The sequence below is a fragment of the Silurus meridionalis genome, chromosome 27 (genome assembly GCF_014805685.1).
Source record: "Silurus meridionalis isolate SWU-2019-XX chromosome 27, ASM1480568v1, whole genome shotgun sequence".
In the NCBI taxonomy this organism is placed as follows: domain Eukaryota; kingdom Metazoa; phylum Chordata; class Actinopteri; order Siluriformes; family Siluridae; genus Silurus; species Silurus meridionalis.
In genome coordinates, this window is record NC_060910.1 from 11,446,442 (window position 1) to 11,467,053 (window position 20,612).

Below are 20,612 nucleotides of genomic sequence, written 5' to 3' on the forward strand. Positions count from 1 at the left end.
GAATGAAGAAATAGAATTTTTTATTGTAAAGAATCACTTAATCAGGTGTCACCTAGAAGACTGAGTAAAAAAACCAACAAATAGTTTTGGCTCCATTTAGGTCCATGCTGCTTAAATAAAATGAAGAAAAAAATGGAAGACCCCAGATACTAAACAACAGCTAGAATACGCACATGAAGTGAAAAATGCTGAGGAGGTGCAACAAAGGATAAAAAAGGAGTTACCTGTAGGTGGTGCCAAACAGCACCTTCGCTGTACCTCCAGAATTCAAAACGTCAAGATCCTGCCACGAATCTATTGGATCTAGTGTGGTCAGCAGGTGAACGTATTGCTGTGGTGAGCAGTACAGCTAGATGTAAAGTTACACACTCTTGTACAGTAAACTATATTACTATATTATTCTCAAAAGAGTTTTAGGCAGATGTTATCTTAAGTCTGTAACCTAGTGAACCAATGTTGATCATTGATATTGACTCAAAGCACTTTTGTACGTCGCTCTGGATAAGGACATCTGCTCAGAGGTGGCAAAAGTATACACATCGTTTACTTAAGTAGAAGTACAGATACTCATATTTGTATAATGCACAGGGGCATTGCCATGCAGGTTTGGGTTTCCAAGTGTGCACAATTTATTTGTCTACATATATGTTAGTTTGCCAGTATTTTAGTGTTTTCCCTGAAAAGGATTTTGGCCCAAAGTATAAAGAAAATATATACTATATAGAGAAAAGAAATGGGACACCTGACTTTTCCAGCCATATTTGGTTCTTCCAACTGTTGATGGCACACAATTATATAGGATATTAGGATTGGATATAACAGGATATTTGATGCTACCACATCCAAAGACATTCCTTAATTTCCTTTAAATAAGAGACCCACTTGTTCATTCAGCATTACAATGTCTCTGTGCACAAAGCAAAAGCAAACCCTTGAATTCACCCCAGGCCTCCTGAGCCTACATCAATACCTGATATTATAAATGCCCTTGTGGCTAACTGACCACAAATCTCCATAACCACACTCCAAAATCTAGTGTATAATAACTAGTAATATCTAGTATATAATGGCAAATGGGGACTTAATGTGGAATTGGACATTCAAAGAGCATATAAATCTTCTGGTCAGGTTTCCATAAACTTTTGTCCATATAGTGTAAACAGACAGTAAGCTTGTTCATCAACTTGTGTCAAAATATTTTTTTTATTACTAGGAAACAGAAAGCATTCAGGAAATCCTCATGCTTCCTAGCAAATACATATCCAAACTAAAGAACACGAGTGATTAGGAAATACACTATGACATCATTGGGTGGTTAAATTTGAAATTATAATGATTACTCTCTTTTACTGACACTATTACAGCACAATTCCTTTGCATAATATGTTGACATGTATGGGTGTTATGTTAATGCTCACAGATAAGCATTTACAACACTGTTCAAATATTTCATAGAAAGTTCAAACCTGAAATCCCCATAGCTACACCTTAGCTTTGCAGCACACTGCAGACCAGAGCTACATGCCAGCGTCCACACAAGCTCCGAAGGCACTGAGTCTGCATTCAGATATGCAGATGTCATGATAATGAGATGCCTCCTCAGACTTGCCTTTCTAGAACTGCAAATGTCTCTATCTGCAAGTGTGTGTGTTTGTGTGTGTGCGTGTGTGTGTGTGTGTGCATGCCAGTTTGTTTACCCCTTGAACTAAATACAGGTGGCAGCTTCGCCCTATCTCTCATTCACTCGCTTTAAATGGAATTTGCAATGGGAAAATGCTATTTATTTTGCTAAGGGCAAATGACAAACAGGGCAAGGGCATTTGCTCAATGTTTTAATGCCACCATTCACCAACAGCGGGTGTCTAACTGCGGGTGTGTATGCGCCTGTGTGTGTTTGCAAACGAGGTTGAGAGCGACTGCATGAATGTGAGAGTGTGTGTGAACAGGGGGGAGGGGCGCCTATTAAATGGAGGATGACAGGGAGTAATTATTCTAATGCGCTACATGGCAGACTAAAGCGGAAGGCCTGTGCTGAGGTGTCAGCTGTGAGTCATTATGGCTGACACGCACTGGATTTTGCCGAGGCAGCTGTCTCTCTCCCAGGTGGGCTGACAGAGGCCACCGACAGGGCCACCGCTAGAACTACTTAGCGTGAGTCTTGTAGGTGACGCATGCCGGGTAACGGACAATGAGTCGAAGGGCACGTGCTAATACTTTGTAATACGGTATCCTGTCTGTGGACACTGTGAACATTAAGAAATTCTCAGCTTAATTCTGGGTCTCTGATGTTCACTGGATAAGAGACAGGAACACAGGACATGCTTAACCCAAGTCTAATTCGTGGCTTCTACTGTCTAATGGACACACTATTAACTCTAAACATATAAACCATTAAATGTGACTAAATTGTTATATAAAAACATTTTTGCACATATTAATGCTGCATCATTATGAATGTACTGGAATGTCTAAAATTGGTTTGACTATGTACTAGAATGGAAATTATTATATATATGCCATATACTGCTACGATTAATCATACCAAGAATAAATATCCTGGGTCCACTTTAAATAACAAAATGTTATCATTATTTCTCTAATAGATTTTTCTTTTTTATGCAAAAAAATCCCTAACATTTTTTAGTTAACTGTTGGAATTGTCTGGGCTTGACTTTAAGCAGAAAATCTTCTTGGTATTTTTAGAGTAACATATTTTAGAATGTCTTACTTACATCTTATTGCAAGTGCGGAAGCTGCACAGTGACTCAGTTGAGAAGGTGCTGTTTTCTGTTTCTATTTTTTTCTCACACCGACCACAGATGCTTCCTCTCTGATCAGCTGGCAACAAACCAACTTCCCTGAATTTAATATAAATGACATAAAACCTGACACCATCACAACAGTTGTCTAGTTGTGAGCACTAGATTGGCTTTATTTTGTCTAGAACTTTATCTAACAGCTATAAAATGGCAATGAAAAGTGTTTATTAGTATATTTAATATTAGTGTATTTATTTATTTATTTATTTATACATTTTTTTGTAATAGTTGCAAAGAATTTTATATTTTAAAACCAATTACTCAATTAAATAAAATAATGTAAATGATGTTAAATGCCAATTGTGCATAAAACACATAGGATAGGTATATTATATTCTCTAAAATGCATATTTAAGCTTCTCTTCATACAAGATGATACATGATGGCAAAATAGGACATCAGTACGAATGGTATTCACTCTATTTTAATGCAAGAGATACATCCTGCATCTGATGCTAATCATTAAGATTCATTAAGGGGAGCAAAAGTGCATGTACACACGCACACACACAAACACACACAAACACACACTCATACACACACACACACACACACACACACACACACACACACACACACACACACAGATAGCACAAGGTGTCACAGTCCCCTTACTCCCTTCTCCTGCATTAATGGTAGTTTGCATCAGACTGAGTGAAAACATCAAATGTCATCAGAAGCCTCATCCTTTATCGCTTTCTTCAGTATACACAGAGTAACCTTCAGAAACCTGCTGACCACCATTTTATGTCTTAATTAGGGCCTGTGTCAGTCATGGATAGTTTCTCTCATCTTAATTTAAAAAGACATAGAGGTGGGAATTCTAGGTGGAAGACAGAGAGGTGGTGATTTTACTTCGAAAAGTGTGGTCATTGTGTCCAGATGTGCACTTCAATCATTAGAAAGAAATTTCCAAACGTCAGTGTTTTTATACTGGTTTGATATTTAAGATAAATATATAAATATTAAATAATATTGTCAGTTTAATGACTATATAACTATTTATACTGTTTATATATGACTATATTTAACACAAAAGACCACAAAAGCACATCTGCATTTGTGCAAAGAAGGAGCGGGAATCAGGATTACTCACACATACATTTGTTTTGAGACTTGATGACTGGCTTACAACAGAGAAGAAACAACACAGCTCTTTTTGTATCTCTCTCTTTTGTACAAACAGATCTGAAAGTCCATGAAACTGAGCTGTTCATTTGGTAATGATATATGGGACAAGATGACCTATAACTCATGAAGACATCATCATTAAGGTTAGATTATAAACTGTTACCATTAGCATCATAGCCATCTATAATGATGATAAATGCCACATTGATTGGAATCTATGCCTCTTTTCTGCCACATTGTAATATTCCAGTTCAACGAGTAGGAGATCTGGAAGGGCAGTGAGGAGTTTTGATTTTGTGGGAACTTTTCTCAAGATCGCAGAAAAAAAAAAGCTTCTTAAACGGTTCGTTTTCTAGGTGTATAATGCTGTGAAGAATATATAAACTCTATGGTACTTTTCCATTGAATTTTCAAAGAACTTTCCACAGAAGGTTCATTGTAGTGGAAAAGGAAGGTTCTTCACACACACTAATCTTAAAGGTGTTCCTTTATAATCTTATATAAATCAGTTTACTAAACAAGACTGGAAATGCTGGAACAGAACTGTTTTTATGAGTTTAAATTAAAGTTAAGTAAATTAAATTAAGTTTATATAAATTAATAATATATATATTTTTATATTAATCTATGTTAATAATCCATATCTCAAGTGCAAAATATTTAGCATGCAAAATTTGTCAAAAATTTTAATGTAAATGAATACTTCTATTTATTGCAAATGTGAATTATATTTAGGTTCGAACATAATTATGACCCGAATGATGGCATACTTTAAAAAAAAGAAAGCTTATCCTTGAAATTGCACTCAAAGGTTCCTTTGGGACCCAACAATGGTTCTTCTATGACATTACTCTAAAAAAAAAACCTTGTTTTTTCCTGGCACCTTTATTTTTAAGAGTGTATGAAGTAATCAGCATGCAGTACCAGAAATATATTATATAGCAACTTCAATTATCAATGCAGAAAATGTTCTGATAATCCAAAATTCTTGACAGGATGTCTGCCTGAATCTGATTAAGATTCTAGTCAAGAAAAAACGTATTTAGATTTAATAAAAATATATATTTTTGAAGAGAACTAAGCTGTCTAACATTTAAAAGATAATATTCTCAATGTGCTGAATGGTCTATACATAAAGCTGGAAAAGTAGATAATGTGATGCTGTAAACTGATTTTTTTTTTTTAAATATTACTACCATATTTGGTTGTAACTGAAAACAACAATAAGCATTTATTTAATTATTTTAGTGACACAATTATCTCACCGTTCTAGTCAATATCTATATAATAATGATGTAAATGTTTACATTCTGTAGATGCCAAATATTTTTTCCAATTATATAAAATGATTGTTTTTATTACTAAATAAATTGAGCAATGAAAAAATAATTACCTATAGTTTTTACTACCCTATTCTGTATTTGTTTAATTGCTCGTTATGCTGTAATTATTGCGCAAAACGATACTTGAAGCAACGCATATTAAAGTTCGTTATATCTAAATGTACAAACATATTTCCCGTTTCATCACATTCAAATTGAGATTAATCAGTGAAGAGCAGAAGGCATTATAATACATTACTGATTCCCTGCATGATTTCTGTGTAAGTCTGACACATACAGACATAAATCTGTGCAGAAAACCGGGCCCAGAAAAAAAGAGAAACTGACATTAACAGTAACGCAAGATAATTGCAATTGTGTTTCACAGTCTTATTGCTGCTAATAGGCAATATAATAAAAAAGAAATTCTAAACATACATCAGATCTGACTGGGTAAAGCAGAGCACACAAGGGAAATCACAAAAATAATTACGATAAGTCAAAAAATACACCAGCAAATAAAAAGTTAAATATGGAATTTATGAAAATAGCAGGAACAATTAAGAAAGTAAATATTTTGTTGAATTTTCACTAAACCAAATCAGCTAAAAATTAATCTTTCACAAAAATAACTCTGAATTGTTCAAACAAAAAAAAAAATTCTAAATGAGTAAATAAACTACAAAATAACAATTTTATTTATAATGATATTTGTAGTAATTATCTTCTTATTAGAATATTTTTGAGTAAAATAGTAATAAAAAAGTATGTCTCTACAAATCATTACACAAATATTCCAAAACAACAATTAAAATTTTTTTTTTGTGTAAGAAGTCAATATCAGCAGTTTCAATCTTTCTTCCCTGTAGCTCAGACCATCTTATTCTCTATTTGCTTTCCTCAATCCCTTCTTCCTAGTGCCACATTTCCAAAAACTGACGTGGGCTCACTGGGGTCCCCCATCTAATCTTGTTACCAGCAGGCCTGGCTGCGTGGGGAGCCTTGCAGCTTAACATGGCGCACATTACCAAATTTACAACCAGCCGCCCGGACATCTGCCCTACTTTTCCGTAGTTCGTGTGCCGAAATATTTCGAATAGAAAAGAAATGGTGGGGGGTAGATCTAATCTGGTTGAAAGACCGAGGGGCCATTTTGTTGGAATTGGCAAGCCCCTGTCACCGTTAAAGCTGTCACTTCTCTTCTGGGGCTGGAGCGGCTGAATGAAAGTGTCAGCCTTCGACATGCCGCTTGTTAGTAGGAACCCACTGATAACGCTAATGAGGAGGCTGAACATACCTATTGTTCCCTCAACGTGGCCCCCATACGCACCCAAACACAATTCTCCCATTATAGCATTTTCACACCAGCTACTTAAAGGCAATAAAAGGCCAAGGAGGCTGAACGAAGGTGCTTCGGAGAAAGACGGAGGTGGAGGAGTCGAACTTCTGTAATTGTGTTTGCGCTCCATGAGCCGCTTTAACTCTTCTTGTGTGCAAACGTCGGCTTCTTTTTCGAACCACTTCATTATTTGTGATGCTCTGGTTTAATTCCAATTACCCTGTTAATTAGAAATCTCATGCTCTCTGATCTAGGGTACTTAACACCATTTGCATTTTTTTTTCGCAACAACAGCGCTTTCAGTTCATCACTGAGTCAGTTCGTTATATTTAATACAGCGTGCCATTTAGTATAGTGCTTGTCAGGAAATAATGCCCGGTTTATATATTCATTTATGTATTTACAAAGTTATTAGTCTATGTTGTTAGATGTTTTCCTATTTAGCTGTCTCCCTGTTTTTTTTTTTCTTTTGCTTTATTTTGATGTAAATACCTAGCGCATCGTCCAATTTAATCAGTAAATGAATGCTAATTAATTTGCATAACAAAGGCTGTAATGGAATACTGAATGCAGTAATTCAGGGAGAAAATCAGGATTTAATTGAGCAGTTTCATTAAATTCTAGGGTAACATGAAAGACCAAACATTTCTACACCAAGGATGTGGAAAGCCATACCTCTTATATACGGAGACAGCCTTATAAATTCAAACCGTATTTACAGTACTGAGCCACGGCGCATGACTCTGCTGATTAAGCGACTCCTCGCTCAAACTGCCAGGTTTCAGTTCATACTGCTCGGGCTAGTTCATTAGGACCTGAGTTCTCTCACTCGTCTGGGCACAGCACAAACAGTCCAGTATTGTCTGTGAGCGCTCAAGCCCCAATCCAAGCTCTTACACAGTGCCATTGCTAAATCTGGCCATGTGTGTTAAAATCTCAATCTGGCCATGTGTGTCTGAGACCTAAGGGACTCGGCCTGCCAGCCCAGCGACTTAATCTCTTGCTTTTTCTCACTCGCTGCTCCCCTCCTCCGCCAAAATGCTCTTTGCCCATGCCAGTGCTTCTACCCTTGCATCTTCGAGGCCCATCCACCCCCTCCTCTAATGGCATTCTTCAAGAACTGGGCTGCATCTCGTTGCCCGCTCGCAGTCACTTAATTAAAATGCTCCTGGCACACTGTTTATGTGACCGATGGCTGTTAAATTAAGACACTGTCACAGTGGGCTGCTTTTTAACCCCCGCTCTTTGGAAGATCGTGAGTCTCGAAATCACGATTTGCTTTTGTCCGCAGTTAAAATTTCTACCATTTAAAAAAAAACAACAACAACCCGCCTCGTTAAAAGTGCTGCCATTAGGAGGCTACATGTCAGTTTGTGCTAATAAGGTATTTGTTATGTGCAGAATGATTTTAATAGGGTTACGGGTGACATAAAATTGACATATTTTATTATATTACATATATATATATATATATATATATATATATATATATATATATATATATATATATATATATATATATTACTGTATGCATTCAACATAAAGGTGGTTTGCAGTTTGATAGGGAGAAAGAAATCATGCTAATTTCTCTTTATATTTGTAGATATTAGTGAGACACCAGATGAGTCATTTGTTTCCTTAAATTTCTGAGAACAGAAACTATTACTACAGACAATAATAACTACAATATATAGAACTGTAACAAGAGTGGAAAGCCTCACAGAATTAGACTGAGCTGTTTCTGGGAAATGTACCTTCAATGCAATCTGGCTCAGCTTTTTTCCCTCCATAAGCCACAGGGAATTAAAATGCACAAATCTTAAAACTCACAGCCTCATATAAGCAGTTTTTTCCTTCTAGTTTGTGTGTGGTGACTTTGCCTTTCTGCGACAGATCGCCAGGGTTAATGTATGTTAATGTATCATTTATAAAGGAGCTTGTTAGAGGCTTTTTTGTAGGCTGCTGCTTTGTAAAACAATAGCAAGCCAGTCGGATTGGAGGGGTGCAAGAAAGCCAGGCGGCCGTTCAAAAGGTGCTGACGCTTTCCTCTACCTGCTGTCCCCGGCCACTCTTTTCCGGAAAAACTCAGCGGCAGATGTTACGGCGCTAAGTTGGCTCTGAAGTGCCTCCCTGGCTCCCAGATCTCACCAACAACACAGTCAAAGTGCATTAGATCTCTTTATTTGTGCCCCGGGCAAGTGCAGCAGTGCAGCTGTGTCCATCTCCCGCTCTACCTTTGGTGTTGGAGCCCCTCAGGCGGTAAAATGGGAGACCAGTAAGTACTTGGACTGCTTATAAAACCTACAGCTGCTGAGAATCCTGCAGTCTGGCTACAGGCAGAGAATGTGTGTGTGTGGGTTTGTGCATGCATGTGCATGTGTGTGTTGGTGTGGGGGTTGAGTTAGAAACAAGGGAATGGTTGGAGGGACCCCAGGGTCCAGGAGCTGAACAGATGTCTGTGACAACCTGCTTCCTTACACCTGTATGAGTCCTTGTAACCCGGCGATCCAGCACTGAAAAATTCATGACCCCGGAGGGTTCCTGTCGGCCATCAAAGCCCCCACTCTCTCTCTCCTCAGGCAGAGGACTTCTCCAGCTTTGATAATGCTCGCCTGGGCACAGCGCACCTGATGAATTGCTTTAAAGTCAGTACGCTCTCAAACTGTGGCCTCGAAAAAGCGTGCCAGAGACCTGCTCAGAGTCTTCCAATGGCTCTGAACGCTCCCTAGGGCTGAGCTTGCTTAGAGTTGTGGAGTTTTTAGGGTTTTGTTTAGAAAAGGTCATGAAGAGTAGCTCAAGCTCGAGCTGTGTGCTGGACTTTTTTTTTGATCCTGTGCCCACTTCGGTGTTTTCACAGACACTCTTTTGTACTAGAGTTAACTACAGAACAAAAACAACTTCATTCAAGTGCAAGGTTTAATATACTACCATGCTAACATGCTAACGTTATCTAGCAAACATGCCTGAACAAAACAATAATGCATCTGGTAATTGAGAAACAATGCTTAATTCATTTTGTGTCAAGTTAAACCATACAACCTTGCTGAGAAAAACACCCAGAAAATTCAGGAAACAGACATATTCCGCAAAACAGAAACAGAACTCAACAAAAACAAAACAAATATTTAGACTGTATATTCCTAGACCAAGGAGTTATTTGAATGCACTTTAAGAGTTGGATAAATAAGATTGTGAAAAACAGTTATTGTATAAGTTGCACTAGAGTTTTTAGCTTCCAGACGGAGCTCTTTAAAAAGCATTAAATTATAAAGCATACCTAAATTCTATAAAAGGGTTTTTTTTTGAGGGTTCATTTGAAAATAGGTTATTAATATTAATAATTAATATTCATTTTTTAAACTTCAGAATTACTAATCACACACACACACACACACACACACACACACACACACACACACATACCACCACGCTCATAAATAAGGTATCGCCCCTTCCTACATGATATTATGTTTGACTAAAACAGGACACTGATTAAGCTATTGTGTATTCATCAGCATAATTAGTATTGTATCCCTGATGACATGTTGAGAGTTACCATAATGAAACTCTACATACTTATAAATTTGTTATTTATAAGCTTTAACAACCAGATATGATGGTTGCATTCATTTTACACATCAATCTGATTCGTGCCTGTGTTTTTTGCAGCTTTGCTGAATTGCTAGTGCGGTACGAGTGAAAGAACTCCCTACAGCGGTTTACCATATTTGGGTGTGAATGTCATCCTGCTCTAAGTGTTTGCAGCTGTTGCTATGCGTGATGCAACACGTACAAACACACGCACACACAAATCTGTGTGCAAAAAATCAGTTTTCTGTTATACAATTTTCCTGCCTTTTATTTCTGTATCTCAAACAAAATCAGACTTCTGTCTTAGTCCATTTTCATGATTTTCATTGTTTTCGTCATGACATCTGTTTTCAAGTTTGTAAATGTTAACCTAATGCAAAGGGCATTAGGGCAAACCATACTTGGTTTCGGTGGCCTACCTTATCTGCAGTAGTGGGTCTCATGAGGGAAACTCGGTCGTACTGTCTCCGCAGTAATGCCCATAGTGCATCCAGGCGACCCTGTAGTAAAAACATAATTAAATACATAACAATTTTCAATATAAAGTGATATATTTTACTATATAAGGTAAAGTAAAGACAATTTACTATAAGGAACAGTATTGATAAAAAATATTCAATAACTTAGAACTGAATGATTCACTATTAGTTGTTAAGACCTAGCAATAATTAACAGAGATGGTGCTAAAACTGTATCCAATACAATATTGAGGTGAAAATAGTAAACTATATTTCAAAGTATTTTAAGATATGAAATTTAGATTGATTTACAACTCAAATTTAAATGTATTATTTTATGTTTGGTAATTTCAATAGAATTTAATTATAAAGTACACAGGCGGTATGACAGACTTTTTGCATTTTATGTTTACAGGCATTTTTTGTCGATCTTGATCAAACAAGTTAAAGCTGATTTTAAAGGTGCAGCTACTTATTTGTAACTCTTGTAAATTTACTGTTTACTTGTAAAATAACTGTAAACATAATAGATGAATAATTACTACCCCGAGTTATTATATATTGCAAAGCACGGTTGTAAACTGAGAAAATCTTTATTCTTTCAATTATATACAGGTAATTATATGCTGTTACATCAAAGTTAGCTAAGCCTTTAACACTGTACTTTTGCAACAACTATTACATAACCCAGTTAAAAAGCTTTAATAATTTTATTAAAAATAAATACATTATTATATATTCCAAAATTATGTTTGGAATCTTAAATATCAGCTGTTGACTCTATACCAGTTCAAAAAAACCTGGTAACATCCTGTGTATTATCGCTGTATTTGTATACCTCTTTATTTATGTCTAGCAATGTCTGTGTCTTCTATGCGTGTTGCCCAATTTATATAAACTCAGAATATTTAGACTTAGTGGCAGGGTCTCAGATTACTAAAAATAAATCTTGATTCAGTGTATTAATGAAATAAAACATTTAATGAAATTAAAATATTGCATGTCTTATGGAAAGAAAGTGAATGATTATGTATACAAATTAATGGCAATGTCATGTATACTGTATGATCAACTCACCTTGATTGGAGTGTACCATTTAGTTTCAGACTGATGATAGGCAGGTGCAGATGGTTTAGATTTTTTGGTCATCGGCTGTTCCACATCTTCTGGTACTGAAACCACTGCGTTCTTGGCTTTCTCCAATCTCGCCCCCTCCTCTGTCGAGCCCTTCTCCCCCCAGCGAACCTAGAAATATAGTTATCTAAGTTATCTCATTTAAAACGTAATTCAGCTCTTCCCAAAACAGAATTTTTGATCAATGTTAAATGCTTTTATGTCTTTAATACTTTAATTCATCACATCTGTCATGGTGGTTAAATCCTCCATCGTGCATACTGTGTATGTAGATGGATGGGCCACACAGTAGGTTAAGCCAGTACAATGTGGAACAGCTTTTTAGTATCACCTCTGGATAGACTGAAAAGTTTCAAGGAAAAAAATGTAAAAATAAAAGAAGCTCTCCTAATGAATTAAATATTCCCTGTGCCACATGTCTCCCTAGCTGCTTTACGTTTAAAGAAAGAAGACAGATTGATCTTAGGCACACCTCTCCCCAGGTCCACAGAAGTGTTTCAGAAATGGAGATGGGGCTGTCTAGATGAATAAAGGCTTTGTGCATTAAAGGAACAAGGAAAAAAATGGTGGTGCCCAGGACGCTGTAAGTCTGGCGCTCTCTCCCTCAGACTCCTGGGAAAAACTTTCCGAAGCTTTTGGAGGGAAATCACAGAGACGCCACCTCTTTATGGGGCTATGGAGAAAGAGTAGCAGAGCATGGCAAGCACCTCTTAAAATGCCACTTCCTTTTAAAAAGGAGACAGCAGTGAGGAGAGCATTATGGCTGAACAACAGGGACTGACAAGATGGGCGTCTGTGAGATGAATTTATTAAGCTAGCACAGCGGATCTTGATCCTTTATCATCAACATAAGTTAAGGGAACAGGACGTGGCAGAAGCCGAACTGGCAGGAGTCTGTCATCTTAAAGGCATCAGTCAAGGTGTCCTAGATCTAAACAGACTTCTATTGAAAACTTCAGGTCTCTGGTTCTTTTATATGAGCCAAATTATAAAAAAAGGTTTATATGTTTTACAGACTAAAAGAGAAGGTCAGTATCATCTTAGAGCAATTGCATGTATGCTTTTCACACATAATGTATGTCATTTAGGGAGGTGGTAGCTCAGTGACTTTGGATTGGAAGGTCACAAGTTCAAATCCCACCACCACCAAGCTGCCACTGCTGGGCCTTTGAGCAAAGCCCTTAACCCTCCCCTGATCAGTTGTAAGTCGCTCTGGATAAGGGTGTCTGCCAAATGCTGTAAATTTAAGGTTCTATCCTATTCATTTAAGCTTAGTTTTGTGAACTATTTCTGAGGATAATATGCTATTTTATGGCCAAAGGTATAAAACTGTTTGAGTCAGTTTTTAAGCAGAATTTGGTCACAGTCTGCATGAACCTAAACCTGCAGAATTTGACCAAAATAACAAACACATTCAGGCACCATGCACAAGCAACATGCAGTATGCTTTGTTTCCTCATGCATAATTATTTTAGAGAAGAAAAAGTGGGAAGTTAAAGTAAGTAAAAGGTGAAGAAATGGGTAGTGAAAATGCTACTTATTCAGTTTAAGCAGTGGTGGTTGGTGCAAAACGTGTTATTTAAAACAGTACAAATTAAACATACATATGTACATACATGTACATACATGCATACACATGATTATTCAGATGATTTTAGGACCTTTGTAAAAGAACAACTACATATTTTTTTACTTATACTTGCAATTCAGGAATTTGCTACACAGCTCTGCCATTGCATCCCCTCGCACTCATCAGGAATACATCCATCAATTTTCCCCAATTAAAAGAAAATTCAACGAATGATATAGAACAATGCTAATTTTTATGATTTTACAAAAAATGTAGTGCATACACATTTATTTCTTATTCATACATATTTTCATTAAAATAGATAAAAATCAAATGGTATTAGACATTTACTTGTCCTGAGTTTTTACTTAATCACAACTTCATATATTAGCACAAAGAGTTGGGAAGTAATGAAGTACAAATACTTTGTTACTGTACTTAGTTAGATTTTTCTGTTATCAGTACTTTACTTCTGTATTTATCGTTAGAACTGTTTAGTTTCACTCACCAAACCAGGCTTGTTACTTTAGTTTTGATCTATTTGGTGACATGATCAATATTTTTTCTTCTTATTGAGCACCGTTTTCAGCCCATCAACCTATTTCTTGTTATTGCTTTTTCAACCTACCACTGGTGTATCATGTACTACTACCACGCACCACAGGCATAGGGTAGCCTACGAAGCTTACAATGAGCAAGGCAGAAGGCAACAAGTAAGGCTAATGTGGATGAGACAGAGGAAGTCAGCGATGTAAACATGACTGAGAACAGAGACATTCCTGATCACCTGATCATCATCATCTTTGCTCTGCATGTGTTTTATATAACAGTTGTTGAACCTGGATATATTCATTAGCTAAAGAAATTTGAAAATGATTTGTATGAAGTAAGGTCCAGTTACCAGCATAACATTATAACAGGTAGTAGTAATAGCTACTTTTTACTTAAATGCATGTCAGAGCTCAAACGCCTTTACTTTAATGTGTGTGAAAAAGGTTTTTTTTAAACATAAGTATATGCACTTCTACTTGAGTGAAGGATGTGTGTACTTTTGACATCTCTGTTAACACAACTTCTTCAACACTGGATCTGCAGTTCCTCTTTAATTTTTTTACAGCTTTAAAGTTGATCAAACAATCAGTCTTGCATAAGCTAACCCTTAGTATACTGACCCATAATTTCAGATTTACATCAAACACAAAGTTTTGCATCTTTCTGATGTTCATACAACTAGTCCTAAAAAGATACACAATTAAAGAGTATGTGGTTTATATTTTTCTTACCTCCATGCGTTTGATTCCCCCTGCTCCTCTGCCTCCATAATAGGAAGCATCCACAGTTGGCCATTTCTTCTTGGGAAGTGGACTTTCCTCTGGAAGCTTGAAAAAGACCGGATAAACAATTGAACAATAATTAAACATCAGTAAATACTACAAATTACAGAAATATTAAATGAAAAAATTAATTAAATTGAATGAGAGAAATATTTTTTTTCTACTAACAGGTGGTGGAGGAGGAGGATTTTGAGGAGGTGGGTCTTTGATAACCTAGAGTGAAACAAACAACAGTTACTTTTTTTTCAAGTAGCACACACGGTCTGAAATAAGAAAATAAAATAAAAAACATCCGGCCTAATAGATGCAATGCAGAAACATTGCTCTTAGATTCTCGCACAGATTTAGTTGAACAACTGGAGCCTAGCGCCTCCCTGTACATTTGATTACATGGATGGGCTTGTAAACCAACACTGTGGGCCCCTGGTGCAAAATAAAGAAAAGCTCAAAATCAACTTGTTGACAAGGGAGTCTTTGGGGTGAGCATGGCAGCCCGTTTATCTTTTAATTAATTGGATGAGGTTCAGCGCTCCACAGCAATCCCCCAATCATAAAGTCCTAAGGAGTTAATTAGCTCCAATGATATGCAGAAGGGAGGCTCAGGCTGCACTCCAGACCCTGTCTGGTAGAAGAGTGCTTTGTCCCCAGTGAAAGGAAGAAGCACGTGTGCACACATACACACTTGCGCAAACAGATGAACACACATCCTGTCAGAATGAACCGGAAAACATCTTTGTATAGTTATGTTGTGACATTATATCAAAATCTGCCATGGCCAAAGCTAGTTCAAGCACAAAAGGTTTTAAGTGTTTGAAAGCACCATTATGTAGTCATAGTTCAGTCAAAGTTCATTCAATTTACAACTAAAACTTCCAGCAAACATCATACATATCGTGGCAGATATTTTTCAACAACTTTTAGCTCTTTACTTTATGCACATGTCCTCTAAACTGAGACTCAGTTCTTACTCATGAAAGATAGATTGGCTACCATGTTGAGGTTATGCATTTAGGAAATTGGTTTTCAAAGGGGGGAAAAATCCTCATTTTTATTATCACAAATCATAAGTCAAACAGATGTTTCATTCCCATTAAAGCCTGCTGATACCATTACACCAATGTTGTCATTATATTAATGGAAAACGATCAATTAGACTTAATTAATTGCACTTTGACTGTTGGCAAATCAAGGAAAATATCAATAATTGCCATACTTTTAGGGTGAACCTTTGGCTATATGGATTAACACTTGATTGAGTAATTAAACAGAAGATTTATATTTCCCCCAGCATATTGTGGGATAAATAAGGCATTATAAAAATCACACCCTGGGCTGTTTGGTTGTCAAATACCTGATGGACAGATGTGCAACAGACAAAACCCACAGAAAAGCAGCGTTGTAATTAAATTCCAGAATCACTAAATACTAAGCCATCTGACTCTTGCCAGAGTGACTACAAGCCTCTACTGAAAAATCAACCAATCAGGTGTCACCCAGGCAACAGCCCCATATGGGTTTGGGATAATTGTCCAATTGAAGTTTATAATCTGTTTGTTTCTCTTCTGTACACATCATGCTTTTGTCAAGCTGTTTCCTGGCTTCAATTAATCACAGATGCAATAGCTAGCAATTTCCAAATACCATGAACCTATTTGTGAGAAAATTGTATTTTAATAATATCAGAAGGCTTGCATTTTAATGTAGCGAGCAAAAACTTTAAATGTTATATTGATGTATAGACTGAAATCTGTCACACTACAAATGTTAAAACATAATTTGGCCTTGCATATGCCTTCAAGTCCAAAAAATCAAGGCTAACTCACTACACCCACACTCAAACTGACCTCCAATCTGGCAGCGCAGAGTATCCCACGAAAAAAAAAATGGGAAAAGGAGGGAGGGGGGGGGAGGATGGCTTGATGCTTCTGAGCATATCTGACTGCTGAAAATCTGGCAGGGCTGAGTTTAAATATTAACAAAGCACACATGGCCCTTCTCTTCTGCCGGAGGTCCCTGATGGAGGGGAGCAGCAGCTCTTCGCCTAAGACAAGCAGAGCCTGGTCCAGACATGCTGCAGGGGGTTTACATTTTAATGCCTTTGTTGGTTTTCCAAAATATGCTTCCATCTCATTCTGGACGAGCTCCCACCAGGTTCTCAAAGAGAGGTGGCGCATATCATTTTGAGCTGCCGCTGTGATGCCGATTGCTATAGTTCCACAGTGTGCCATCTGTATAGTTGCTTGGTTAAGCCTCAGAAGTGTTGCTGATTTCTTTCTTTTAGATATGAGTTTTGAACCTTCTATGAGGTTTGAATTTATAATTCACTCTATTACATATCTTAGAACAGTATTTCTGGATTTGGTTAGAATAACATCCTACAGCAAAGCTGAATTCACAACTGTGATTGGTGGGAAGATGTTGATTATTTTTGATAACAGAGCAGATCTCTAGTGTTGGCTGTATAGTAAATTACAGGTTTTTAATAAAAAAGTAATCCACTGGACATCATCCACATATTCCTAATGTATTCCTAATAATAAACACAATAAAAAAAATCATATATAAGAATTATTTTTATACAGTTATTCAGTTTTCTACCATGTGAATTTTGTTTAGAATTTTGTTTCTCTGAAGAAAGCTGCATAATATTATGTGTTGAATGCTTAAAAGCAAATGAGGGAAATTAAACTTATTTTTTTCACAAATTCCACAACATTTAATAAAAGAACACCCGCCTACTAAAAGCTCTTTCACATTTAATTCCTGACATACCTACCACACATTAACTTAACCAAAAAGGCGTTTCATTTTTAGTGAAACATCACCACAAACGGTTCTTCCTGTTCTTTGTCTTAGAAAACAAACCTAAACTCCTCCCTATGAAACAATTACATCAAAGAGAAAAACAGGATGTGGGCAGGTTTATACCCATGTGGTGCCACTCCTCCCTATCATTGCAGTTTAACTGTGGCAACATTTTTACCACACAAAAACCGTATATTAGCCCACAGAACGTCAACCAGAGCCGCGGGTTACAATGTTGGCCAAAGATATTCTTTTACCTTATGACAAAGAACCAGCAGACAAACACTCATTGCTGTGCTATTACTTTATAAGAATGATGACATTATATTAAATACTTTAATAATATTTTACAAAGAGAAGACTAACAGGAGGCCATATAGTAAATAAAGAAACAATAATAATTGTTTAATAAATCCACTGTGAAAATCCATAGTTCAAAGCATTATTAGGAAAAGTATTAGTAGGGCTCAGAAGAATGATAGCATTATGAAATTTTTACACTCACCATGGTGCAGCAGAGAGGCCAGAACCACCACATCAGAGCCAAAGCAACAAGGATCAACAGCACCAGGATTATAATGGCCACAATGGTTCCATCCGACTGATAAAAGAATACATTTATTTGGTTTCAGATTTCAGGAAATGCATATATCTATACATTTTATGTTTTGACTCATTAAATATAAAATGATAAATATTTTCTCTCTCCTTGTATGACTCCCATGAAATCATTTATTTTTTTCTTTTCTTAGTTAACAACCTTTAAAATAAAACTTACGCAAGTCGAAGCAGTGATGGTTAAGGGACTTGTAACGAAGGACTTTCCCCCATTAAAGCTGATGAGAACTTCCATTTTTCTATGAAAATGCAAAACAAGCGTCAAGGTCCTCCGAATAAGTTCGTACTTTTTACTTTACATTGAAGAAAAATCTTCACTGCAGTAATATGCCAAAAAACAGGTAAGACATCATGTACAACACATAGAGAAGTCAAATTTAAGTTATTTTATCATTTAAGGCAAACAATTGACTACTCTGGGTTTTTTTTAATAAAATTTCACCTATTAGAGACAAAGCTAACAGGTTCATGCTATTGATTTCCATATGTCTTATGCAAGAGAGTTTTCATAGAACTAATGAAAATGAAAAACTGCTAGGTCAACTGATGGAATGTCGGTGATCCCTTCCAAAATAAGGAAATATAAAAAAGAGTAGTCCAGATTCCTAATTCTGTGATATGGATTTGTGTGATCCATCAATCTGTGCTGAAAATACAACGCTATTGTCTAAAATATATCATAATCTTCCTAAGATACAATAATACAGGGTAAAACAGATTGTGTACTTGATGCATTTCAACTTCCTTTAACTTTTTATGACATGGTAATTTATAAACACCATTTACTTCAAATTTTGGTTTTAATGCAGCATTTAAACATTGTTGAGTTGGCTGGCTTTATTACGGCTGTAAATTGCTTCAGTGGTTTGCCGAGAATCCTTTAAAAGGTTCGTGCATGTTAACTAGATGCGTTTACTGAATGGAACCGAGGAGAGGCTAATTTAGCTGACATACTCGATACATGCAAATTTTTGGCAGATTGTTAATCAGGCTGGATATGTGGACACTGAATGGGAGAGTAGCTCCAAATGTGTCCAATCAAATCCATGAAGATGGAATCTTCTGGCAAATATCTGTCTCTGATTTTTAGTTTAGGGTGGCATTTAGTTAAGGTTGGCATGTCTCCAGATGTGTAAGAGGTTGAGTGCATCAATGATGTGGGTAGAAAAAGCAGGACCGTAGTTTATTATGTTTTGCTAGTTTTAAAGTAGTCTAAAAAACACTACAATTAAAGCAAATTAAATTAATTGCATTCAACAAATTCCTAATAGGCCACAGCAAACACAGAGAAAATGTAAGGATCATAGAATGTAAAGATTATGTAAGTTATATTGGCTGCATTGTAGATACTGTCCTTTAATATGTAAACTGCGAATTTCTTTGTCACACAAAGACAAAAAGAGTTCCTTAATGGTTTAATTTTAGGTCTTTTCTATCGTTTTTGGGATGCATTTGGGTTGGAAAGACCTGGCAACCCTGATTGTGAAACTACTGCCAGACTCACTGCCAGTTTCTCATCCTCTCAGTCCTCCACTACAAAGGCCCTAAGAACTGCATGAGACCCTAGCTATACAGCGCTTTATCAACAGTCTGTCATAGTTTGTTTGAGTTCAAGATACAGTTCATATAAACATGTTTAATTGTTTAACAGAAAAAAAATTAAAGTTCTATTTCAGTCTATATGAACCAAAACCATTTTTAAATATTCAAATTGTAGATGGAGGGGGGCTAGCAAAAGTCATGGAAAGAGAGAGAGAGAGAGAGAGAGAGAGAGAGAGAGAGAGAGAGAGCTCCTATACTTGAAGATGCAGGTGGTACGTGAATACGCTTGTCAGGGCATGGTGAATTATTTAAATTGGAGCATAGAAAAGGGAATCGCTGCATCTGTCGCACATCCTTTTAAAGCCCTCTGCCAGATGTGTTTACTCGCCGCCCATAGCAGCTAACTACTTAATGGGGCATGGTCACAAGCTGAGAGTTAATTAAGCAAACCCTTTAAACAGTGATCACATACAGAGGTTTCAGTGTTATAACATGCTGCATTATAGGCACAAGTCTCAGCATAAGCTCAAAGGCTTAGTTCTACAACATGGGACTCCTATTCACTGTCAGGTGGTATAATAGCAGAGAAAACAAATATTTAATTAGCAATATGTAACTTTCTTCTGCATTCAAGATTCTAGACAGGTCATTTGTCATCCCCTATTGAATACTCACTGTCCAGCATACTGAAGCATTGGCGCAGGACACAGTACATAGTCATCTCGCACTGTGGTTGATTTCTCATCTGGAAAAAAGTAAAGAAAATGTATTATCAGCTAAGGAAAACTCAATCCAATATGTATTATTTTACGCTATTTGTCAGTGCCGTGAGCGGTGCAGTCCAGAGAGCAGTGGAAGGATATGTGTGGGATTTTTCTGTAAAAGTCATTTTTATACATAGTTTAAAACAGAATTGTGTGAAGTTTTCCACATCAAATGAGCACTGTAT

General features: G+C 36.6%; 1 protein-coding gene across 1 annotated transcript in view; it reads right to left on the minus strand.

The window, feature by feature from the left end:
* antxr2a (ANTXR cell adhesion molecule 2a) overlaps nt 1-20,612 on the minus strand; it is a 42,997-nt gene that overhangs the window by 13,261 nt on the left and 9,124 nt on the right. Inside the window, exons 10-16 of the mRNA XM_046841628.1 lie at nt 20,339-20,408; nt 18,282-18,360; nt 18,009-18,104; nt 14,867-14,911; nt 14,648-14,743; nt 11,738-11,905; nt 10,622-10,702 (exon numbers count right to left, since the gene is read on the minus strand). Coding sequence (XP_046697584.1) covers nt 10,622-10,702; nt 11,738-11,905; nt 14,648-14,743; nt 14,867-14,911; nt 18,009-18,104; nt 18,282-18,360; nt 20,339-20,408 — 635 coding nt within the window. The remainder of the gene's footprint in view (nt 1-10,621; nt 10,703-11,737; nt 11,906-14,647; nt 14,744-14,866; nt 14,912-18,008; nt 18,105-18,281; nt 18,361-20,338; nt 20,409-20,612) is intronic.